This window comes from Procambarus clarkii, chromosome 50, assembly GCF_040958095.1.
Source record: "Procambarus clarkii isolate CNS0578487 chromosome 50, FALCON_Pclarkii_2.0, whole genome shotgun sequence".
NCBI classification, from domain to species: domain Eukaryota; kingdom Metazoa; phylum Arthropoda; class Malacostraca; order Decapoda; family Cambaridae; genus Procambarus; species Procambarus clarkii.
The window spans coordinates 7,378,294-7,405,424 of NC_091199.1; the positions used below are offsets into that span (position 1 = coordinate 7,378,294).

At 38.9% G+C, this 27,131-nt stretch overlaps 1 protein-coding gene across 1 annotated transcript; it reads left to right on the forward strand.

Annotated features, from left to right (window-relative positions):
- Positions 1-27,131, forward strand: LOC123751369 (ankyrin homolog). The gene is made up of 14 exons (XM_045733462.2): positions 1-134; positions 3,268-3,427; positions 3,984-4,088; positions 4,929-5,042; positions 7,064-7,162; positions 8,701-8,802; positions 15,064-15,162; positions 20,513-20,611; positions 20,915-21,013; positions 21,442-21,540; positions 22,984-23,082; positions 23,786-23,848; positions 24,398-24,464; positions 26,979-27,131. Exons 1-13 carry the CDS (start codon positions 129-131, stop codon positions 24,424-24,426), a joined length of 1,173 nt encoding a protein of 390 aa, XP_045589418.2. The 5' UTR covers positions 1-128; the 3' UTR covers positions 24,427-24,464; positions 26,979-27,131.

Consider the following 27,131-nt stretch of genomic DNA (forward strand, 5'->3'; position numbering starts at 1 on the left):
TTCCGGCGCCTTATCCTGAAGTTACATCCAAAAGTAACCGTTTGGTTACTTCTACCAGAGTGTTAGTCTCCTCGGCTTTTCCTTTCTTCAACCACTTGGAGTGGACGGTAGAGCGATGGTCTCGCTTCATGCAGGTCGGTGTTCAATCCCCGACCGTCTACAAGTGGTTGGGGCACCATTCCTTTCCCTCAGTCCCATCCGAAATCCTTATCCTGACCCCTTCCAAGTGCTATATAGTCGTAATGGCTTGGCACTTCCCCCCTGATAGTTCCCTTCCCCGGCTTGGCACCTTCTTTTGATAATTACTTACTTCAAATCAAATGTTTATTCAGGTACACATACATACACCAATATGACAGTGACAGACACCAATATGTAACCATCAATGATACAACTTCTTCCACTCTACCAATTACCGTTGGAGTGCCACAGGGCAGCATCTTTGGACCTCTTCTATTTCTTATATATATAAACGATCTGCCTAATGTCTCTAATATTCTCAAACCTATATTGTTTGCTGACGATACTACCCTCAAACCTCAACCCACATACATTAAATAATGTTGTGAATAATGAATTAAAAAAAGTCCACTTATGGATGTCAACGAACAAACTAACATTAAACATCGAAAAGACTTACTACATCTTATTTGGAAGCAAATCATCAAATGCAATTCAGCTACAGATAGACAACATTAACATCAGTAATAAAAATGATGGCAAGTTTCTTGGCCTATTCCTAGACAAGAGACTCAACTTCAGTACCCACATTCAACACATAACTAACAAAATCTCTAAGACAGTTGGTATACTCTCCAAAATCAGATATTATGTTCCTAACTCTGCTCTCCTCTCACTATATTATGCACTAATCTACCCCTATCTTAATTATGGTATCTGTGCATGGGGGTTTACCACTGCAAACCACCTTAAGCCCATCATCACACAGCAAAAATCTGCTATCAGAATAATAACTAACTCTGCTTTCAGACAACACTCAGCTCCCTTGTTTAAATCCCTAAACTTTTTAAATATTAACTCCCTCCACACATTCTCTTGTGTCAACTACATTTACAAAACCCTGTTCTTAAATGCAAACCATGCTCTGAAACTCTCCCTGGACAGATGTAATAGGACCCATTATCACCACACCAAAAATGAATATCTCTTTGATATCCCCAGGGTCAAACTTAATCTGTGTAAACACTCTATGCAAATTAAGGGACCTAGTCTATGGAACTCACTCCCTAGTGAATTGAAAAACTGTAAAACTTTTGCCTTATTTAAAAGCAAAACCAAAAAGTACCTAACTTCATCTTCTTAGTTTCCTACACTGAGCTTTAAATTTGCTCTGTACCTAGTGTTACCCAATCTCCTAATTTTTATGTAATATCAAACTACCTTATCATTGTGTTCATTGCTGTCTTCTTTTATGTGCTAGCCATATACTGTATTGTGACTACCAATTTTTGTCAACTACCATTCAAGCTGTCATTGCAATCAATCTTATATTGTTTCTGCTGTATTGTGCCTACCAATTTTTGTCAACTACCATTCAAGCTGTCATTGCAATCAATCTTAGCTACCTATGTGCTTTAATATACTGTACCTACAATTTTCTCTCATCTTCTTTTTTTTCATTTCATGTAACTGTTATCATTTTTTTGTCTATAAATTTTGCAAGTATTTACCTCCCTAAAATTTTCTTAGATTAAGGACCTGCCCGAAACGCTGCGCGTGCTAGTGGCTTTACAAGACTGTAATTACCATATTTGTATCCTCAAATTCCTTATGTACATTCTTGTATATGCATAAATAAATAAATAAATACAAGATGAGTTACAAACACAATGTTGGATTTCTTGAGAGAGCTATAGTACATACAATGCCTAAAGCTACTAATACACACACACACATACACAGCATTTTGGGCAAAGTGTGGTAAAAAACACTTAGACTAAAACTTAATACTAATTGAGATCAAAGCATAAATTGAGTTGAAAAAGGGAAAAGGGGGGAAAAAATTGTGGGAAATCAGTAGGCCTATACTTCTTTCTACCAGTGTGTTGAGGACTGTTTTAATGGCTTTAGCAGACTAAAGTTGGTATAGATGTTGTTGTTGTTTCATATTTAGCTACTCAGGACGAAGTGTCCATGTAGCACGGGCTATGGTGAGCCCGTAAACCTGGTATAGATGGTTGGTTTTAGTTTTAGTCTAAGTGTTTTTTCCCCCACTTTGCCCGAAACGCTATGCGTTCTAGTGGCTTTAGGTATTGTATGTACTACCTCTATCTATAAATCCAACTTTATGTTTGTAAAACAACTATGTATGTACTTTCCTGAATAAGATTTACTTTACTAGATGTTTCCGTTTCAACGAATGGTATAGTGAGGACCAGTCCTGTCAAAGTCATCAAGCATTTAGGCAACCACATACGAAACCTGTACATCTTTCCTCAATCATGGCAGTTTTATTTACGTTTAATAAATAGTTTGAGCTTCAAAGCAATATGAGGTTATTTACAACAATAATAACTTTGGGTTTTGAGGTTTCGAGGCTTGTAAATTGTTTAATAAATGTAACAAAACTGCCATGATTAAAGAAAGATGTACAGGTTTCGTATGTCTCACTGAATAAGTGAGACATAATATAAGTGAGAATAATAAGTGATGTCTAAGTGCTTGACGAGTCTTGGCCTTGGCCAGACTATGGGGACACAGCCACTTCAAGTTACACATAAATAAATAAATTAATAAATAAATAAATAAATAAATAAATGTTTATTCAGGTAAGGTACATACATACAAGAGGTTTTACAAAAATTTATAGATTTATAGATAGAGCTAGTACATACAATACCTAAAGCCACTATTACGCAAAGCGTTTCGGGGAGAATAAGATAGGTAGCCATCCTATGACTTCCAGGCAACCCTTCTTTTACAGAGATAAGGTTACAGTGAAGGCAGGAATTGTCTCTTAACCCCTGCACTGTGCAAAGCGCCTTTAGGCGCAAAGCGAAGCGCCTTTAGGCGCTCTGAGAGTTGTGCTATTTTTTTTTTAATTAGGCTACATTTTAGTGTTTTTTAATGTTTTCATTACTCTGTGTTTTTAAATGAAAATAGTTGTTTGGAAACATTTTAACATTAAATTTACCTGAATATTTATGAAAACAACAAGAATATGTCCTTGACAATTGCCCAAAGAAGTTTTTGCCGAAACCAGGTGCGCAGTGCAGGGGTTAAAACACTACTTCTCTTGTCTTGCAGAAGCCGAGAAGGATGCGTCTGTGGGTGGTGGTGACACTGATGGTGTGCAGCCTGAGGGTGGAGGCAGCCAAGAAGGGAGAACCACCGAAGGAAGATAAGAACAAAGATGATTGTGAAGATCTGTCGATACTCCCGCCAAGGAAGAGAAACTTATGCAATGGTGAGGTGATACCCTCATGGCATCAGTTCAAGCTGATGAAGTGAAGCTTTACTCTTATTGCTTCAAGTAGTTACAAGAGCAGTGCTGTTGTGCTAGCAGTTTATAGCTTTTTTCTAGAAGTAATATAATTGTCACCCGTACAAATTAATGTAGACGTGTAACTCTAAAAGTCATCAGTGTGCGTTATTATAAAAGAGTAGGGGTTTTTAATTGAGAGATATACATCATGTGCACCCCTGCTTTTTTGGGATACAGTTTACATTAGTTCTGGACTATGAATGCTGTAAATATACTGGCTGGTTGGTCAGTATACTCTTGTGATGGTCTTAATAACCATTAAGAGGTTGACGGGGCTTAAGTCCAAAACTAGCTCAATTTATATGAACCTAACTGTTCCAACATTTTACTGTGTACACGTTTAGAAATTTATTTAAATCTGATCTTTCTACAGAATTAGAATACACATCCAACAGTTATATATTATATACAGGTATTCTAAAAAACTTCCATTCATTAAGAATGTGTCTAAAACATTTATACTTTATTCCCCAATTAGCCAACATGCTGTTGTTCGTCGCCTCGAGAAGGAACACTCGCAAGATTGAGAAGCTCCTAGGACAACCAGACCGAACCTACCTACTTACCTACGTTGAGAGCACAGGTATCAACCCGTTCTCGTTTCCAAAGACGCATTCATAAATTTGAACATATTGTGCATTAAAAATGTTTCTCATTTATATAGTAATAGAGTATTATTATACTGTATATTAAAATTCTATGTATAGTTAGGCATAGGTTAGGTGATTAGGTTGTATTTGCAATTATTTCTATTCGCTGTAAATACTTCACCATATACTTCAGTGTGATTCAAACAGGGGTAGTCAGCGAAGCACTGTTTGAAAAATGTTAGAATATTATCCGTTGAGTCCTGTGAAAACCGTTTTTCATACATAAATAGGAGGTTTGGTGGCTGGATTAACGAACATTTGGCTTTTGTTGATGAGGACGGGCTGTAGGTCCCTGCATCCTGTGTATATACAGTATACTGCTGGATTCATGGGCTCAGTCACGAACACTGGTAAAGTGCTGTTGGATTCATTGGTATATTCAAACCGTCCTAAGAACATTTAACCAATGTTTATTATGTCCAGCCACCAAATTCTGTGTTTATGGTTAAAAAATACTTCACACATGACTCACAACTTATGTTCGAACTTTTCTCGAGCAGTATTTAATTTTCTTTCTACGTTCAAATTGCAGAAGCATAAATGCTTCACCCACATACTGCAAATACAAATAATTGCCAATATTGAGATTATAATTAATATTTATATCCATTCCTATTATTTTTAAAAGTGACCAAAACAAATAAAGGAACTTGGCTAAAGTTTCCTAGCATTCTCTGGAATCGAATCCTGGGACCTTCTTGCCAACTCTCCCTTGAACTTACTTTTCATTAATTGTCTGATTTATATTAATATTAATTTTAATTTATATTCAGCGGGCAAGAAGAAGGGATATAATGCGTTGTTGTGGGCAGCGGAGACAAACAGCACCAAGGCCGTAAGTCTTCTGGTCGAGGCCGGCTCCTCTGTCAACCACACGAGTGAAACAGGTGAATATTGCATTTTCTGTCTACTCTCTACATTGTCTGGCAAATTGCATGCATCTATAGCTATTAGATTCTGTTCATCCTATAAACATTGGCATAGTGCTCATTAATCCAGCACTAGCCTCTGTTTATGAACGAAAAACAATTTATACAAAACTCACAAATGTTTACATTCGAACCTGTCTTGAATAGTGCTTCACTTATCTTCTGCTTGATTCACACTGCTAAAGGCTGCACCCATTTGTGGCAAATACATATAATTGTCATCAGAATCAAACCACCTAACCTGTTCTAGGCCTACCTATTGACAGAATTCAAATATATATATATTTACCTGAGTTACCTGCGGTGGGTAGGCGGTTCCATGGGTTAATAACCCTGTGGTTGAAAAAGCATCTCCTGTTCTCAGTCCTACATTGTGGCTTGTTGAACTTGAAACCATTACTCCTTGTTTGTGTTACATCTGACCTTCTGAAGAAAATATCCGGATCAACATTCTCTAACTTGTTCAGTATTTTAAAAGTTTCAATGAGATCTGCTCTGTCATGCCTGGTTTGCAGGGTTGATAGCCCTGTGGCCTTCAAGCGTTCCTGATACGGGAAACGACTTGGCACTGGAATGACTTTTGTTGCCTGGCGTTGCACCTTTTCCAGAGCAGCTATGTCCTTCTGGAAATGAGGTCTCCATGCTTGGATACAGTAATCCAAATGAGGGTGCACCAGAGATTTATACAGTTTAACCATTATCTTCTTTTCCTTATAGTCAAAAGTATGCTTGATTATTCCAAGAGTTTGGTTAACTTTTCTGATTGCTGCACCCACCTATTGTGCAACTTTTAATGAGTGGTGGATTTTGACTCCAAGGTCCTTTTCTTCATCAATCTGCTGTAATGTAATGCTATTAATTTGGTATTTGTGGCATGGGTTGTTATGCCCCACATGCATAGTCTTGTATTTGTCAATATTAAAAAGCATTTGCCATCTGATTTTATATATATATATATATATATATATATATATATATATATATATATATATATATATATATATATATATATATATTAATTACTGAATAAATACATTGTTTTATTATACAGTATGTTAATGCAGTGTGTGTGTGTGTTTAGGGTTGGTCGCCACTTGGATGAGCGCCACCTGAGGATAGGTTTAAGATTCAGCTAGCATCAAGTCTTTAATTTCTTGTGGGTATTTACTATTTGTGTCAGCAGAATCGAGCTATTAACTCTAGGATCCTGCCTTTCTAATCAATCTATTTTTTTCTCTATTATATCTACTACAGAACATATATTTCTCTCTAATACACACACACACACACCCACCCTCCCTCCCTCCCTCCCTCCCTGACAGGGAGCCAGTGGCTGTGTGGATAGCATGCTGGACACGTAATCCTGTGGCCCGGGTTTGATTCCCGGCGCCGGCGAGAAACAAAAATGGGCAGTTTCTTTCACCCTGATGCCCCTGTTACCTAGCAGTAAATAGGTACTTGGGAGTTAGACAAAGGTTATGGGCTGCTTCCTGAGTGTATGTGTGTGTGGGAATAAAAAATAAAAAAATTAGTTAGTAGTAAGTAACAGTTGAGAGGCGGGCCGAAAGAGTAGAGCTCAACCCCTGCAAGCACAACTAGGTGAGTACAACTAGAATACAATGCACACACACACATCCCCAGGAAGCAGCCCATAGCAGCTGTCTAACTCTCGGGTACCTATTTACTGCTAGGTGAACAATGGCATCAGGTTGAAAGAATGTGTGTGTGTGTGTGTATGTGTGTGATCTAACGTAATAAAAACGATGGTAAAAATTAACTTAAATCCGTCTTTGACAGGTATGTGTTAAATGGGGTTCTTGTAATGTTATTTGTCTATTTGTACTCACTGCATTTGTGCGCCCCCTGAGGGACTTGAAGTAGAGGAGGGTAGAAATAGCCTAATATCCCTAAATAGCCTATCCCTTTGAGATGTATTTATTGCTTATCTCAATAAACATACTTGAACTTGAACTTGACAGGTATGAGTGCACTTTACCTGGCTGCAGAGAACAGCAACAGAGAGAGTGTTGAGATCCTGCTCAACAACACTGCCGACCCCAACACCATGACTAAGTATGGTGAGTTAAAGGTGAACCAATTTGGGTGCTACAGTGAATGGAGGTTGCAGCAGTATGTCAAGGTTAATTGAGAGTGATCAGTCCCTTGTAGTGCAGGGTGTGCCTGAATTAGGTAGTGAGTGTTGAATGGTATATTCAATATCAGAGGTCACCAAGGGCGCAGTTAAAAAAAAATCTAAATATATACACATTAATTCCTAATACAGCTGATAATTAAATTATGCTTTGTATAAAATTTTATGTAGTAAATTAATATATATTTAAGGGTCCTGTTATTGAATTTTGTAACTAGCTCAAGATTGTAACTTGCTTAGCTAAATGAATTGTGGGGTTCAGTCCCTGAGCCCATTATGTGCTTCTGTAACCCTTTCCACTACTGCCCACAAGATGGGTATGGGGTGCATAATAAATGAACTAAACTAAAAAAAAAAAAACTGTTAGTACAGTCGGGTTTGTTCTCGACGCACAATCGAGAATTCCTGGTTCAAATCCTGGGTGGGACAGAATTGGTTGTGCACATTTTATTTCCCCTAATGCACCTGTTCACCTAGCAGTGAGTAGGTACTCAGGAGTTAGTCAGCTTGTTGTGGGGTTGCATCCTGGGAGGGGTCAGTAATTCAACAGTAATTCAATCTTGGGATGGGGGGAGGGCCTCAATAAAAAAGTCAAATGTGTATGAATACACTCTGGCTTCCTGTCCCCCGACACAGTGAATTATATATATATATAAATTCGCTTTGTCATGGACAGGAAGCCTGTGTGTATATGTATCGAGGCCCCCCCACTCCCTCCCAGGTCGAACTGACCCTCCCCAGGATGCATTCCCACAACAGTTGCCTAATTCCTGGGTATCTATATACTGCCTGGTGAACAGCAGTATTAGGTGATAGGAAACGTGCCCAATCATTTCTGTTCCACCCAGGAATCGAACCCGGGATCCACAACTAAAAGAGTCGAGAATGAAGCCAGGTTTGGAGTTGGGATTAGCTCCTATCAACTTATAAAATGTTATCAAAACCCAAATAAAAATTAAGGCAACAGCAGTTTACAGACCAATCAACAAGTATACTGTAGTCCTGAACTAAAGTAAACTGTGTACACAGAGAAGCAGGATATACACCTCTTGAGTTTACATCCCCTGTACAGTACTAATTTTCTTGTCATAAAATAATGATGGTATCCCACTGGCTTCACAGTAATTAAATTAATGGTAAATACAGATAATTACCATAGTTGCATTTTGTATTATTTATACATCACAAAGTTACCTCTATTGTGTCTGCATTTTAATGACATTGATTACATAATTACTGTTGAATTTGCATTAGCTTGACATCAGTCAGCTTTTATAAGTACCGGTGACTGTAACTTGCTTAGCTAAATGAATTGTGGGGTTCAGTCCCTGAGCCCATTATGTGCCTCTGTAACCCTTTCCACTACCGCCCACAAGATGGGTATGGGGTGCATAATAAATGAACTAAACGAAACTGGTGACTCAACAGTATTCATTTCATGGTAAATTTAAATATTATTAACAGGCTACACTCCACTGCTCGTTGCTGCCTGGAATCAATGTGCGGATATTGTAAAGCTGTTGTTAGATCACAAAGCTGACCCGAACATCACCACTCCGAAGTCACGTAAGTTGAATGTCGTGTTTTACCCAAGGGCCATTATATCTAGTGGGCTTGGCAAGGACAGGAAGCCGGTGGTTTGTCAAATGTTCCGCCATTTGTCCTGAAGATTTTATGGGGAAGGATTTTGAATTGCAGCCATGTTCTGCAATTTGTAACCATCAGAGTGTGGGTTAGTAACAGGACAAACAAGGATTCACATGAGATAAATGCAGCTTACTTCACATCATGTTTCTTGCTATATAATTTGAGAATTGAGACTTTGTTTTTAGCTGTGTGTTGTATGTGGGTACTGAAGTTCAGTCTCTTGTCTATGTATAGGTTATTGGTAGTGTTAACTTTGTCTATCTGAAGTTGAATTTGATTTGATGATTTACTACCAAATAAAATGTAGTAGGTCTTTTCTATGTTTATTGTAAGTTTGTTGGTTGACATCCATCTTCTTGGTTATCTTGAGGGTATCTTGAGATGATTTCGGGGCTTAGCGTTCCCGCGGCCCGGTCCTCGACCAGGCCTCCTTTTTGTTACACACCCCTAGGAAGCAGCCCGTAGCAGCTGTCTAACTCCCAAGTACCTGTACCTATTTACTGCTGGGTGAACAGGTGCATCAGGGTGAAAGAATCTCTGCCCATTTGTTTCCGCCTCCACCGGGGATCAAACCCGGGCCCTTAGGACTATGAATCCCATGTGCTGTCCACTTGGCTGTCAGGCCCCTTCAGAGAACTTTTTTTTTTAGTTCATTGTGGACAATATTATTTAGTGTGTGGGGGTTGGGGTCAGAATAGCTGAAGGTAGTATGGTCAGCAAATAGTATTGGTTTAAGAATGTTAGAATCATTTGGCAAATCATTGATGTATATAAGAAATAGAAGAGGTTGCAAAATGCTGCCCTGTGGCACCCCTACTGTCAATGGTAGATTTGGGGAGGTTATGCTATTGATGGCTACATATTGGTGTCTGTCACTGAGATAGGAATGAATATTGTCCAGAGCATCTTGAAGTTCATCCTGAAATTCAAGTTTAACTAAAATTATTGAGACAATAAGATACATTTCAAAAGTACAGAGAAGCTTAGGATATTTTTATTAAATTTTTTCTTTATTATGCACCCCATACCTATTATGTGGACAGTGGTGGAAAGGGTTATAGAGATATATAATTGATTCAGGAACTGAACCTCATAGTTCATTTAGCTAAGGAAGTGTCAATCTTTTGAAGCGAGTTACACAATTGTTTACCTGAATTTACCTGAGGGCCACTAATACTAGTGGCTTTAACAAGGACAGGAATCCGGCGGCTTGTCAAAGATCCCCCCATTTGCCCCGATGATCTTTTCCAACTGTATTTTAAAACCCAGCAGAGTTTTGGCTTCAGCGGGTAGGCGGTTCCACGGGTTTACAACCCTGTGGGTGAAAAAGCATCTCCTGTTTTCAGTCCTACATTGTGGCTTGTTGAGCTTGAACCCATTGCTCCTCGTTCATGTTACATCTGATCTTTTGAAGAAATTGTCTGGATCAACATCCTCCAACTTGTCAAGTATTTTAAAGGTTTCAATGAGATCTGCCCTCTCATGCCTGGTTTGCAATGTTGTTAACACTGTGGCCCTCAGCCGTGCCTGACACGAGAGGTGACTTAAGCTCTGGGATGATGTTTGTTGCCCAGTGATGCACATTCTCCAGAGCAGCTGTGTCTTTCTGAAGATGAGGTTTCCATGCCTGGATACAATAATTCAGGTGGGGGGGGGGGTGCACCAGAGACTTGTACAACTGAATGACTACCTTCTTTTCCTTTAAGGTAAAGGTACACTTGATTATTACCAGGGTTTGGTTAGATTTTTTTTTACTGCTGCTCCCACTTGTTGTGCAACTTTTAGTGAATGATAGATTCTGACTCCAAGATCCTTTTCTTCATCTATCTGTTGTAAGGTAGTTCTGTCAGTTTGGTAGTTGTTACGTAGATTGTTATGCCCCACATGCAAGGTCTTGCATTAATCGGCATTAAAAAGCATTTCCCAGTCATGTGATCATTTGTGGACTTCATGTAAATCTCTTTGTAAGGTCACTTTCTTATATCACTTTTGCTTCCCACTTTACCATACATCTTGATATCATCTGCAAATTTGATGATGTGGTTTGTAATATTCTCATCTACGTCATTGATGTATATGACGAAAAGAGTTGGCCCCAAAATGGTCCCCTGTGGCACATTTCCCCAAGTCAAGATTCATTCCCATTTAGCATAACCCTTTGTTTTCTGTGTCTTAACCATTGTTTTATCCATACCAGTATTCTCCCATTTATTCCATGTGCCTGTAATTACCTTGCCAGTCTGTCATGTGGTACCTTGTTAAAAGCTTTAGCAAAGTCCATGTAAGCTACATCTATTGGAAGTCCTTTGTCTGAATACCCGGTTACCATTTCTAGAAATGTGAGCAGGTTTGTAAGGTAGGATCTGATTTTAACAAACCCATGTTGCATTGATTTTACAAGATTGTTCTCTGTGAGATGTTGGATGACTCCCTTCCTTAGGATTCTCTCCATGAGCTTGCAGATGTGTGATGTCAAGCTCATCGGACGGTAGTTTTCTGCCGAGCTCTTTTTGCCTTTTTTTTTTAAATAGGGGTGACATTTGCACATTTCCAATTCAGGAAAACTATCCCTTGGTTCAGGGATTTTCTGAAAAGGTGTTTCAGTGGTATGCATAGTGCATCTGCCAGTTCCTTTATGACTGGATTGAAATCCATCCACACCTGGGGATTTTGAGTCTTTTAGTTTGTCAATGTTCTTCCTGATTGTGTCACATGTAATGGGTATATCCCTTAATTCATTCTCTTCCCCTCCTTCAAACATTTGTGTGGGTGATGGGATGTCGTTCAATCATTCTAGTGTGAACACTGATGTAAAGTATTCATTCACAGTGTTTGCTGCCCCTTTTATCATCCAATATAACTTTATTAGTCTCATCTTTTGAAGGTCCTACAGAGTCCTTTGTTTGTGTTTAATTTGTATATAAACATAGAATGATTTTGGCTTTTCCTTTATGTTTTGGGCAAGTTTTCTTTTGTAGTTTCTTTTGGCTAATCTGATTTCCTGGCTAGCTGCATTTAATGCCCTTTTATATATCTCATAATCCATGATGTTCATTGTGGATTTATACCGTCTCCAGAGGTTCTGTTTAGTTAACAAAGCTCTTTTTACTACTTGTGTCATCCATCTTGTTCTTTTTCTTTTCTTTCTCATTTTTGGCACATGTTTAAACAAGTTCAGTAATTACTCTTTATATTTTGCTATGATCTCCTATGAGCTCCCTCCGTGAGGTGTTTTTCAATCTTCTCATTCCCTGATAGTCTCCTCGATGGTAATCTAGAAGGTTATGATCCTGGACCTTTACGAGAGTTTCTGTTATCGTATTCCTTCTTAGAATATTGTGATTACATGATGAAGTGAGCTTTTCCCCTACCTGAATTTGATCGATCATGCTCTCTTCTGATGTTAGCACAAGGTCCAGAATGCTGTTACCTCGAGTGGGCTCTGTCACATGTTGTATGAGAAAGGAGTCCTGCACCAGTTGTACAAGTCCTAAAGGAGTCCTACAAATTGATATCCTTCTGCTTGTGATGTCAGATTTGCCCAATCTATTGTCTCTTGGTTAATATTGGCCATTTTAAGAGTTCGGGTTTGTGACACAGCATTGATCACATTATGCAGATCAGTAACTTCCTCTGCTGTTGCTGTGTCAGCCCTGTAGCACAGCCCCACTGTCAGTATGTTACCATCTTGATTTAGTGTACAGCACCATACAGACTCTGAGAACCCCATGGTATTCAGTTCCTAATTAATGGTTGCATTTAGGTTCTCTTTCCCATAAAGCAGTACACCACCTGCTCTTGTTGTTCTGAACTTTCTGAATGGAGGATGATAGCCTGGGAAGTGGAATTCCCCTTCAATAATGTCCTCTCGTCCCCATGTTTCACTTACGCCAATGATGTCAGTTTCACTTACGCCAATGCTGTTTCACTTACGCCAATGGAGTCTCGGGCCTCCGCATTTGCACACACAGCATCAAATTTATTCACAAAGCTTCTGGCATTAGTGTAGAAGCACTTTAAATTTCTTACGTTGTTCCTATTGGGCTGAGAGATAGCTCCTGCATTCTGTACATAATTATTTTGTTCGTTGTCACTCTGGGTTTGTGCCTGTTCGTCTTCCGAGATAAATTTGGTTAGTTCTGCCTGGCTGGGTGGAGGACTGCATGACATTGGCATGTAATATTGTAAATGTTACATACACATGTACATATATATACAATCATTTACACAAATACATAGGTATATCAATAATCTTTTTATATCACAAGTGATTCAACAAGAAGCTCACAACAGTCACTATACAAGGCACTTTACATCTATGGTGAGTCACACAGTTACTAGTCTTGCTCCACACCCCACCCAACTGGGCGGCAACTTTACAGCCATGTGCCTGCTGCACCTACAGTAAGCAAATTTTGGATACTTTGCTAAGATTCCTGGCGGTACATCATTATGAATGAAGTACAATACTTTCTCAATTCTTGGATTCTATTGATGGTGTTATCTATGAATTCCACGATTTTTTTCATATTACATTATATAATGATGCAAAGTATGTGAATAGTTCTGCTGACAGAGTCTACATTTAGTCAAATCTACATCAGCAGATGTTGCAAACTCCCAGAAGTACTTGTAGCCAAACCTGTGCCTAGCAGTGGTAACATCTAGGAGTCTGCTAACCTTATTGGATGACCCAAAGATATGCAGTTCTTCCTGCGTAATAGAATGATGATAGATGGAGTAACTATATAGACCAAATGTGTGTTAATATAATTTAGTAGTAAAGTCATTGTAATGGAAAAGTACAGTATAGAGTGATATCTCTTGGTATCTGCCCAAAATGCTATGTGTAATTACCTAAGTGTAGTTACATGATGAGAGCTATGCTCATGGTGTCTTGTCTTCCCAGTACTCTTTGTCGTATAATGTTTTGAAACTACTGAAGGTTTTGGCCTCCACGACCTTCTCACCTAACTTGTTCCAACCGTCTACACTATGTTTGTGAAAGTGAATTTTCTTATATTTCTTCGGCAGTTGTGTTTAGTTAGTTTAAATCTATGACCTCTTGTTCTTGAAGTTCCAGATTTCAGGAATTCCTCCCTCTCAGTTTTATTGATTCCTGTTACTATTTTGTATGTAGTGATCATATCACCTACTTTGCTTCTATATTCTAGTTTTGGCATATTTAATGCCTCCAACCTCTCCTTGTAGCTCTTGTCCTTCAGTTCTGGGAGCCACTTAGTGGCATGTCTTTGTACCTTTTCCAGTTTGTTGATGTGCTTCTTAAGATATGGGCACCATACAACAGCTGCATATTCCAGCTTTGGTCTAACAAAAGTAGTGAATAATTTCTTTAGTATTTTGCCATCTGTGTATTTAAAAGCATTTCAGAAGTTAGAAAGTGTAGCATAGGCTCCTCTCACAACGTTCTTTATATGGTTCTCAAGTGATAGATTTCTATCTAGAACCACCCCTAGATCTCTTTCTTTATCAGAATTCTTTAATGACTTTTCACATAATTTGTAGGTTGTGTGGGGTCTATGTTCTCCTATTCCACATTCCATAATATGGCATTTATTCACATTAAATTCCATTTGCCAAGTGGTGCTCCATATACTTATTTTGTCCAGGTTTTCTTAAAGTGCATGACAGTCATCTAAGTTTCTTATTTTCCCTATTATCTTAGCATCATCAGCAAACATGTTCATATAATTCTGTACAGTATTTCATCTGATAGATCAGTTATGTAGATAATGAACATTACCAGTGCAAGAACTGAACCCTTTGGTACTCCACTTGTGACACTTCTCCAGTCCGATGCATTGCCTCTGATTACTGCCCTCATTTTCTATCAGTTAAAAAAAATTTCTTCCATGTTAGAAGCTTACCTGTCACACCCTCCAATATGTTGCAGTGTGTTAGGCCAAGTGTTAGAGTGGCAGGCTGTGGCTGCCAGGCTGTAGACTCCTGAGTCTGCAAGTGTGGCAACCTTGGCACGCTTGTTATTTTCACCTTCCTTCAAACACCGGCGGCCTGCCTGTCGACCCTTCACAACACACTGGTTGAAAAGCCCTGGTCTAAGACCTACAATCTACAACTGTCGATATATGTGGGTTTATAATGTGTGTTGCTTCAATAGCCTTTCAACTCTAGATTAATTCTGTTGTCCATCGTTTTCAGATTACTCTGCACTGTATGTTGCGGCCAAGATGGGCAGCTTGAAAATTGTGCAGAGTATTTTAGAAGCTAATGGTAACCCAAACATCCAGACCTCCTGGGGTAAGTCTCGTAGAAGTTAAGACTAGGCTCCACATTCAAGATCCGTTGGAGTATCTCATGCAACCTAAGACTAATATCAACATTCATACATTTCTGGGAATTGCAGACTTATTTTAAATATTAGCAACACTTGGTCAAGTGCATGTTTCTATCATTAGCAAAAACAGCTTGCAGTATTTTTCTGGCCCAAAGAAATGCATATGCCGGTTTCACCCAGGAAACCATTAAAAATATCTACAAGATTGCAGCATAGTTTTTTATTACTTTATACAGAACAGTTCGCTAGTTTTATACATGGTAATTTTATATAATAGATTCAGGGAATAGGATTCACAAATATAATAATAATATGTGTGCTTAATTTGGTTCCCATGTCTTTGGTGAGGAAGTCCCTTTATTGTGAAATATAAATATATATTTATCCAATTTACCTGAGGGCCACTAACCCTAGTGGCCTCGATGAGGACAGGAAGCTGGCAGCTTGTCGAAGACCCCCATTTGCCTAGATCTTTTCCAGGTATACTGTATTTTGAAATTCAGCACAGTTTTGGAAGTTACGGCTTTGGTGGGTAGGCTACTCCATGGGTTAATAACCTTGTGGGGAAAAAGCATCTCCTATTCTCAGTTCTACATTGTGGCTTGTTGAACTTGAAACCGTTGCTCCTTATTTGATTTACATCTTACCTTCTGAAGAAATTATCTAGATCAACATCCTCTAACTTGTTTAGTATTTTAAAAGTTTCAATGAGATCTGCCCTGTCATGCCTGGTTTGCCGTGTTGTTAGTCGTGTGGCCTTCAAGCGTTCCTGATACAAGAGACAACTTAGCTCTGGAATGACTTTTGTTGCCCGGTGTTGCACCTTCTCCAGAGCAGCTGTGTCCTTCTGGAAATGAGGTCTCCATGCTTGGATACAGTTGCAGCCGATGAAGATATGGGCACCAGACAACAGCTGCACATTTTAGCTTTGGTCTAACAAAAGTCGTGAATAATTTCTTTAGTATTTTGGATACAGTAATCTAAGTGAGGGCGCACCAGAGATTTATAGTTAAACCATTACCTTCTTTACCTTAGTCAAAAGTACGCTTGAATATACCGAGAGTTTGGTTAGCTTTTCTGACTGCTGCACCCACCTGTTGAGCAATTTTTAATGAGTGATGGATCTTAACTCCAAGGTCCTTTTTCTTCATCAATCTGCTGTAAGGTAATGCTATTAATTTGGTAGTTGTGGCGTGGGTTGTTATGCCCCACATGTATGGTCTTGCATTTGTTGATAATAAAGAGCATTTGCCAGTCTTCTAGCCATTTGTGGAGTTCATGTAGATCTCTTTGTTAGGCTTCAATATCGTTATCATTTCCCTCTTTACCATAAATATTCATGTCGTCTGCAAATTTGATGATGTGGTTTGTAATATTCTCATCTGTCACTGATGTATATGACAAAAAGGGTAGGTCCCAGAATGAACCCCTTGTGGCACCCCACTTAGCACAATTTTCCATTCTGATTCATTTCCATTTAGCACGACCCTTTGTTTTCTTTCCCTCAACCATTATTTTATCCATTCTAATATTTTACCATTTATTCCATGGACCTGTAATTTCCTTGCCAGTCTTTTATGTGGTCTCTTATCAACAGCTTTAGTAAAATCCATGTACCTTACCTTGAGGTTACCTTGAGGTGCTTCCGGGGCTTAGCGTCCCCGCGGCCCGGTCGTCGACCAGGCCTCCTGGTTGCTGGACTGATCAACCAGGCTGTTGGACGCGGCTGCTCGCAGCCTGACGTATGAGTCACAGCCTGGTTGATCAGGTATCCTTTGGAGGTGCTTATCCAGTTCTCTCTTGAACACTGTGAGGGGTCGGCCAGTTATGCCTCTTATGTGTAGTGGAAGCATGTTGAACAGTCTCGGGCCTCTGATGTTGATAGAGTTCTCTCTCAGAGTACCTGTTGCACCTCCGCTTTTCAACGGGGGTATTCTGCACATCCTGCCATGTCTTCTGGTCTCATGTGATGTTATTTCTGTGTGCAGGTTTGGGACCAGCCCCTCTAATATTTTCCACGTGTAAATTATTATGTATCTTTCCCGCCTGCACTCAAGGGAGTACAGATTTAGGCTCTTTAGTCGGTCCCAAATAGTTTAGATGTTTTACTGAGTGGATTCTAGCAGTAAAGGATCTCTGCACGTTCTCCAGGTCAGCAATTTCTCCAGCTTTGAAAGGGGCTGTCATTGTGCAGCAGTACTCCACTCTAGAGAGCACAGTATACTATAGCCAGTATAGTATATGTACAGTATACTATAGCCACCTGTACATATACAGTATAGTATATGTACAGTATACTATAGCCACCGGAAGGCCTTTGTCTGAGTAACTGGTTAGCTGGTTACCTTTTCCAAAAATGTGAGCAAATTTGTAAGGCAGAATCTGTTTTTAACAAATCCATGTTGTGTTGATTGTACAAGGTTGTTCACTGAAAGATGGTGAATTACTCCTTCCCAGAGTAATTACTTAACTCTGCAAGTTATTACTCCCATCTGCAAGCTCTCCATGAGCTTGCAGATGTGTGATATCCAGCTGATCGGCTGGTAGTTTTCTGCTGAGTTCTCTCTCTGCCTTTTTTTGAAAATACGGGTGACATTTGCATATTTCCAATTTAGGGGGACTACTCTAGTTCCAGGGATTTTGTGAATAGTTTAAGCGGCAGGCACAGTTCTTCTGCCAGTTCCTTAAAGATTTTAGACTAGATTCCATCCACACCTGGGGCTTTAGAGTCTTTTAGTTTGTCAATGTTCATTCTAATTATCTTGCATGTTATGGGTATATCCCTAAATTCATTCTCCTTCCCTCTTTCAAACATTTGTGTGGGTGAAGGATGTTGTCCAACTTTTCAAGTGTGAACTTTGATGTAAAAAAATCATTTAGTGTGTTTGCTGCCCTTTTATTATCCATTATAGCTTGGTTAGTCTGATCTATTAAGGGTCCAATCGAGTTGTTTATTTTGGTTTTACTTCTTATATAGGCATAGAACGATTTTGGATCTTTATGTTTTGGGCAATTTTTCTTTCGTTGTTTCTTTTTGGCTGATCTGATTTTCTGAGTGACCGAGTATAGTGCCTTTTTGTATAACTCATAATCAATGACGTCCATTGTGGATTTATATGTTCTCCAGAGGTTCCTCTTCATTACCAATGCTTGTTTTACAACCTGTGTCATCCATCGAGTTCCTTTTCTTGTCTCTCTTCTTTTCAGCACATGTTTTTGAATGAGTTCCTTAATGACCCTCTTGACATTTTGCCATGATGCTTCCGTGCCATGTTCACCCATCAGCTCCCTCCAAGAAATAGTTTGCAGTTCCTCTCTCATTCCTTGATAGTCTCTTCGCTGGTAATCTAGAAATTCTTCATCTTTGACCTTTAAATGGGGTTTATATATTCGTAGTCCATCTTAAAATACGGAGGATGCACGAGAAGGTTAGCTTTTCCACCACATGAATTTGATTAATCATATCCTTTTCTGTAATCAGCACAAGATCTAGTATACTGTTACCACATGTTGGCTTTACCACATGCTGTATGAGAAAGAGTCCTGCACAAGGTTGAGAAATTGTTCATCTTCTGCTTGTGATGTTAGATTGATCCAATCTATGGTCTCGTGGTTAAAGATCCCCATTATTAGGGTATGGGTTTCAGATGCCGCATAGATCACATGCAGATCCGTAATTTTCTCTGTTGCTGCCATGTCAGCCCTGTGACATACTCCCATAGTCATTTTGCCACTATCCTGAGTTAGTATGTTGCACCATACAGACTCTGAGAAACCCATGGTGTTAAGTTCCTCATTGTTGGTAGCATCCAGGTACTCTTTCACATTTATTTATTTATTAATTTATTTATGTACAAGAAGGTACATTGGGTTTATGAGAGTACACAGCATTGATGTTTTTACATTCTTGTAAAGCCACTAGCACGTATAGCATTTCAGGCAGTACATACATGACGCAGACAGTATTACCCAGCCTGCCCATGTTGTTCTGCCCTTTCTGAATGGTGGGTGGTAACCTCGGAGATAGAATTCCCCTTCTGTTATGTCCTCTTGGCCCCAGGTTTCACTGATGCCAACGATGTCAGGATTTTCAGCCTCAGTATATGTACATAATGAGTCAAATTCATTTACTAGGCTTCTGGCATTGCTGTAGAAACAACTTAAACTCCTGACATTATTCCTGGAAGGGGGATGAGATTTCTATATTTAGTTCCTGTATTTAGCACATTATACTATTCTGTACATGTCTACTCAGGTTCTGAGCTCTGGTTCAAAACCCACAACCTTCTGTTTTTGTCATTCGAGATATATATAGATTTAGTTCTGCCTGACTGGGTGAGGGGTTTTGACTTCTCCCCCGTCTGCAGTCTGCATAACCTGCCCTCTCCTGATCTTTAGCTGTGCATTTTTTAATCTTTCTGCATTTCTTAACTCCTTCAGTTTGCCTCTTAGCAAAGTATATGTGCTATTCTCTCTCTCTCTCTCAGAGAGAGATAATTTGTAGCAAAATTGAAAAATGGTAATAGGTTCATTGCAAGAAAATTTAAAGAAAATTATTAGGTACATTACTATGAAATTTTATGATTATCGACAGGTACATTGTAGCATAATTTGATGATTATTTCTAGGTGCAGTGTAGTAAACTTTGCATTCAACATAACACCCATGATATAAGATGATGGCAGTGATTACAATGGTGAAGTTGTAAGGCTTAGGCACATATTTTGGGGGAGTGGATAGCACAAGATACAGTGTGAGTTTGAAGCACCTGGTAGGAAACTATGAGGTTTAAAATTAGGTACTTTTTGGTTTTTCTTTTGAATAAGGCATAAGGTGGATGGCTTTTCATGTCTCATAATGTTCCCCAAAGATAATTTCATTCGTGTTTTACTCAAGTTGTTTCCGGAACAGCAAATCTTCGCCTTCTGAAGGTTGCCTTATTCTGTCAAATGAGTTTATTAAGGTGTTACTTAGTTTAAAATTTGGCTCGGGACAAGATTGAGAGGTGTTCAGTACTGTTCCCAAATTTTCTTGGTCTATGAAATAAATACTTTAAATGGCATAGATACTTTGAGTTAAATTTTCAGTAAATGAAAGGTAACCAAATGTTAGAATAACACGTTTGGCCTCAACAACAAAGGCAGTCATTTTTGTTCAGTCAAAATACATAGGAATAATTTATAATTACAATCATTACAAGGTGATTGTATATTTTATTATGCTGGTTGTTGTTCTTGGGAGGGTGGGGGGGTGGGTGGGAACTACCTTAACTTTCCTGTAACAACTTGACTGATAATATATTTTCAATTGCAGGTGTGACTCCGCTCCACTCGGCCACCTACTGGGGCCACCATGATATTGTTAAGGCCTTGCTGAAGGCTGGAGCTGACCCCAACATACAGGAGAAAGATGGTCAGTTCTGCTTTATTGTACAGAAAGATGATCAATTCTGCTTCATTATACAGGATGCTACATAGTCTTCCCGGCTTGGTGCCTTCTTTTGATAATTACTTGCAAGCTCAGAGGAAAACAGAAACAAGATTTTTCAGGATTTTGTCTATATTTCAAAAATGTCTTTGAACAGATGTAAACTTTTTTTATATACATTGAGCACATCGGTGGTCAATCAATATTTGTGTGAATACAACATAGTGGGTGTGGAATGTGCGGGGGTTTGGAAAAGTGTCTCTTTACTCACTACTCTCCTCCTTACAGGGTATACTGTTTTACAAAAAGCAGCTTACTACAATTATCCCAAGATTGTCGACTCCTTGATTAGCAGTAAAGCTGATGTGAATCTCCAAAACAAAAATGGTAATTTATTTTAGAAAATCATTTATACATGTATGGAATTCTGAGACACATTTTGGCTATATGTTCCTGGTATATAAACAGGTTGTTATATATCCCGAGATATACATAAACCGTCAGGACAGAATGAATATATATATATACTGCAAGGTGTATTTATATTTTTGCTTTTTGGTGTATATTCAGAGAGATTTAACCTTTGCTTAAACTATGTTCCAGATTAAAGTAATGTATATTTACTGCTTGGTAATCTATTGTGGTTGCCTTAATAACCGTCTTAGAGCTTTTTGGTGTTGGACTATCATTGTGCTAAGTTTATTAATAAATTGTTACTAGATTTGTATAGCAGACTACCATAAAAAGTTTGAAATATAAATATTTACTATACAGGGTAATAGATTCTCGGACTAAACGTTCGTTATTGTTTACAGGATTTACAGCACTGACCCTAGCAGCGACGGAAGGTCACACTGGCTTGGTCGCCAAACTCCTTGCTTCCGGTGCTAATGTGAATCATCAGGATACATCCGGTTGGTTTTAGAAACAGCATTTCTTTTTTAAGAACTTTTTATTTTGCAGGAGTATATCTGCTCAAGCCTTAATCCTCTTGCTGTCCCTCTGAATGGTAGTCATTTCAGTCTTATTTAAGCGGTGGGTGTTTGACTTGTAACTTTACTGATGACTTGAAAAATGTTTTTTTTCTAAGTTGATGAGAGTTGTGTATTTTCCTGGTTAGTAATTACTGGATCTGATGGGTTTCCTTGAGAACTGGTGAGTTAGAGGAATAAGTGAAATACCTTGAAAACTGAGTAGTTTTCTAGAATCAATGACTGGGGAGAGTACTGTATACTCTGGCTGAAAAACTGGTGAGGTACCATGAAACCGGAGGAACTGATGGAACCATTGATTGACTTTGCTTAGTGGTCTGCTGTGGATATCGATTTTAAGTGCAATGAGTGGTGACTAGAGTACCTAGGTCCTAGGATTTAAAGAGTGAAGATAATAGAATTGGAAAATCTATAAACTAATTACTTTAGAAAACCAAACATAACTAGAGAACGAATAGAACTGACAACCAGTGACTTTGATAGAATTATGATGAATTAGTTTAGAATTTGTGAGTTTCTTAACTGTTATAATTATTAAGGTAGCAAGATTGATAGGCCTTGAGGTCAACACGAAACTGTCTTGTTTTGGCCGGAAATCGAACCCACGACTGACTGGTTGAGAGTCTACTGGACTCCAGGTCGGAATCATTAGATTCATTTATTACGACAAAAGGGTAATTTGTGTACAAACACCGCCGTGTATAATCCTCTGCTTGACCTCAAAGTCTGCTGGTCACCATTTTGTCCAGACCATTATGTCAGATCACGACCACATGACCAGTTGGTCATATTTAAGGCATTGCTAGTAATTGTTTCAACAACGTTCTGTAGTCTCCTGCTGGTCGTCGTCCGTTAATATAATTCATTTTGTCGAAGACAGGAATCCCATGCATATACATGGGATTATACACTTGCATTATACACTTTAGACTTATATCGAGGTCGCCCCGAGATCAAACTACTGACTCAACAAGATTCAACCCATAACAGTTGTGTAACTTACAGGTACATATTTACTGTTATGTGAATAGAGGCATTAAAGCAAAGGAAACGTTCTCACTCATTTGTCTCACCTGGGAGTCGTATCCGGGCTACCCGAGACAGAGCCGAGAATGAAGCCCACTGTTCTAAAAGACCTTCTGCACGAAGGAGAAGGAAATAATCTCACTGATCCAAGTCTCCTCATTTAAAGTAATAAATAATTACACGTAAAGTAGGCCTACATAGATCAGGGTAATCAGGGTACTGAGAGTATGAATCACTAGAAACTATAATAAACAATATTGAGGTAAATTATGCATTGGTGAATACATTTCTTTCTTATTGATGTTTTAATATTTATAAACATCTCCCCCCCCCCCCCAGGTTCTACAAGCTTGCATCTGGCTGTGAGAAAAAAATGGGTGGCCGTCATCAAGAAGCTGCTGAACGCTTGTCCTGATATAACACTCAAGGATAAGAGAGGTAAGCCATAGTTAAGTTATCCTAGAGTCAACCTTGATTGACCAAACTTTCAGTAGGTAAGCCTAAGGCTGACCTAACCCCTAGGTAGACCTAGGTGTTATCAAAGTCAAGAGATACCTTGTTATTTCATGTCTACATTTACTTAAAAGTAAATTCACTGTGATTTACTTATTTTTATACAATACTGTATATAAATAGTGGTTATAATGGGTTTTTATATATTTTTTATTTATCAATGATGGACATCTTTAACATAGATGGCTGTTGATGTACGAATACACATTTACATTACCTTTATTTTATGCAGATTTTATAAAAAAAGATTAATTATACATAATTTTTGACAATAAAATTTCTTAATAAAAAATTATTTCGTGGAAGAATGAAGTTAAACAATTCGCAAATATTTTCTTTGGCAGTGTAAGCCATTAAGCAAAGTAAATTCTGTTGTTTAAAGTTGTTGTTTCCTGTGATTTTTGACTTGTAAAACTTAAGGCGATGTCCTGCTTGTATAGAGACAATCCACTTAACGTTCTGTATAGGAATATAGCTCCTACTGAATGAATGTTCTGTGGGGAATGAATATAGCTCCCACGCTCACATTATGTTCTCCAGAAGCAGATAGAAATCCTTTAATACTCTTTGCAGGCAGTGTATACTTACCTATACTTTTCCGTGTATACTCATCCTGTACTCTCCACAGAAAGGACACCACTGGATATTGCCAAGTCTACCAACAACTCCGAAGTCATTAGCCTCATTGAAGGTAAGTTAATTATGTTTTTCTTATTTTTAATAATTTCAATAATGTCAAAGAAAACTAGAAAATAATCATAGTCTTTATTCACACAAAAAATCACTCTACAGTAGTAACTTTGAAAATAACTGGATGATGCAACATACAGGTACAGTTATATAAAAAAGATATTCGTGTACAGTGAAGTCACAATTAGCATAGCTATAGTAAGACTACAATGATCTGTAAACCTGTAATTATTATGACTAGGTTATATATAACAATATTAAGACTAGCTAATCTAGGACTATCAATACATATGGGAAATTGTTCTTCCACTAACGCTTTTATAATCATTGTGAATCTTAATTGTAAAAATTACTTTAGCTAGTTAAATGTTCAATTAGTGGGCTAACAACATTTTTTTAATATATTTATCAGGTTATGTCTACCAAACTCTGAAGACATACACCGGGAAATACTACACAACCATACATTGGGGAGTACACTAGCAAGTTTTTACACAACATTCTTGTAAATTAAAGAACCGTGTGGAATAAATATTTATTTGTGTTGCAGGATACAGTGCCGCTGCTTGCAAGACATAATTCGGGAAGATTCGGCCTAATTTCTCTCGTAATTTTTGGTGAGTTTTTCTTAAAACTTTCAATTTTGTAGAATTCTTACTGAATGTTGTATCAACATATGTCTAAGACAGTTTTTTTTTTTAGTTTAGTTCATTTATTATGCACCCCATACCCATCTTGTGGGCGGTAGTGGAAAGGGTTACAGTGGCACATAATGGGCTCAGGGACTGAACCCCACAGTTCATTTAGCTAAGCAAGTTACAATCTTGATGAGGTAGTTACAAAATTCAATATAAGTCGTCACATCAACAATGGGTTGGGATCGACCTCAACTACAGGTTCTAAATTAAGCAACTGACCTAAGACAGTGATGTATTTATTGAATACAGTACTGTATTATTCTGCACGAGTAAAGCTGTGTAATGTACACTGTACGTGAGAACAAAGGCATATGTACAGCATTGTTCTTACGTCTTTATAATGCTTTGGCTTTTACCAGCATATCTCGAAGCATACATCTACACCACATAGCACACACACCCCATCATAGACCTCAAAGCTGACACACTTCATAAACCTCAAAGCGGAGACACTCTTCATAAACCTCAAAGCGGAGACACTCTTCATAAACCTCAAAGCGGAGACACTCTTCATAAACCTCAAAGCATACCTCCCCTTGAGGGGGGTCGGTATAAACCTCAAAGCATACCTCCCCTTGAGGGGGGTCAGTATAAACCTCAAAGCATACCTCCCCTTGAGGGGGGTCGGTATAAACCTCAAAGCATACCTCCCCTTGAGGGGGGTCGGTATAAACCTCAAAGCATACCTCCCCTTGAGGGAAGTCAGTATAAACCTCAAAGCATACCTCCCCTTGAGGGGGGTCGGTATAAACCTCAAAGCATACCTCCCCTTGAGGGGGTCGGCATTGAGGTTTATGGGGGGTGGGGGTCTAACCCCCCTCTCATGAACCTCAAAAGCAGACACTCTTCCCCCCCCCCCCCTCATAAACCTCAAAACAGACCTTCCTCGAGGGGGATTGCTTTGAGGTTTATGGGGGGGGGGGGTGTTAGACACCCCTTCATAAATCTCAAAGCACACCCCCCCCCTAAACCTCATTGCACACCTCCCTCATAAACCTCAAAGCAGACCCCCCCCCCCTCAAAAACCTCAATGCAGACCTCCCTCGAGGGGTCTGCATTGAGGTTTATGGGTGTTGGGGTGTCTGAGGTTTATGGGGGGGGTTTGCTTTGAGGTTTATGGGGGAGGGGGGTCTGCTTTGAGGTTTATGAGGTGGGGATTTAACCCCCCCCCCCTCATAAACCTCAAATCAAAGCACACACCCCTCATAAACCTCAATGCAGACCCCTCAAGGGAGGTATGCATTGAGGTTTATAGGGGGGTGTCTAACACCCCCTCCCCCTCAAACCTCAAAGCAGACACCCCCCTCATAAACCTCAATGCAGACCTCCCTCGAGGAGTCTGCTTTGAGGTTTATGGGGGTCTGCTTTGAGGTTTATAGGGGGTTGTTTGCTTTGAGGTTTATGAGGGGGGTGTTTGCTTTGAGGTTTATGAGGGGGGTGTCTGCTTTGAGGTTTATGGGGGGGTACATTTGCTTTGAGGTTTATGATGGGGTGTGTGCTTTGAGGTTTATGAATGCTTTCAAACTTAACAAATTATGGAATATATACAAAATAAGGATCGTGCACAAGATTCATAATCTTTAGTTTAATTCTTCTTGCAATTGTCTAACATTTACGTAAAGAAATGAAACGTTTTATCAGAGCATCTCGATAAAATGAATGTATTTGAAATAACTAACTTATGCATTTTGCACCTATCAACCTAGGGAGGATTATTAAGGCAGCACAATAGCTTACTGTCTAACCAGCAAGTATATAGTCTTGGACTAATGTAAACTCAGCGTATATACACCATGAAGTTTGATACACCTGTGTACACAGTATATTCCTGTACGTACATCGAGTGATGAAGATGAAACCCGTGCCACCTCATGGGTGGCTTTCAAGTTCAAGTACGTTTATTGAGACTATAAAATACATCTCAAAAGGATAGAGTAATGTAGGCTATTTCTACCCCAGTGACCACAAGGGTAGAAATAGCCTACATTACTCTATCCTTTTAAGATGTATTTTATAGTTTCAATAAACATACTTGATCCTGAAAGCCACCCATGAGGTGGCACGGGACTTAATCTTCATCACTCGATGTACGTACAGGAATATACTGTGTACACAGGTGTATCAAACTTCATAGTGTATATATGCTGAGTTTACTTTAGTCCAAGACTATAGTACACTTGCTGGTTAGACAGTAAGCTATTGTGCAGCCTTAATAATCCTCCCTAGGTTGATAGGTGCAAAACCAAAATGCATTAAGTACGTTTATTCTCAAACGTACTTAATGCTGTTTTGGATTCAGCTACTCGGAATAAAAGTGCCAAGTAGCATGGGCTATTGTGAACCCGTAGTGAACTTTTGCTTGAACGTGAATGCCATCCAAGAGGTGGCACGTGCAGTACATACATTGTCTGATGTCGTGTCTTGTATTTCCAGGACTGGTGACTTGCAGGTATCACTTCAAAGGATGAGGCCACCTTACGTCCAGGACCAATTGTCGTAGTCTTCAGAGATTGTGATCTGTTGGTCAATATACTTTTTCAGATAAATGATTATTTTGCACTTTAATAATAATAATAATAAATCAAT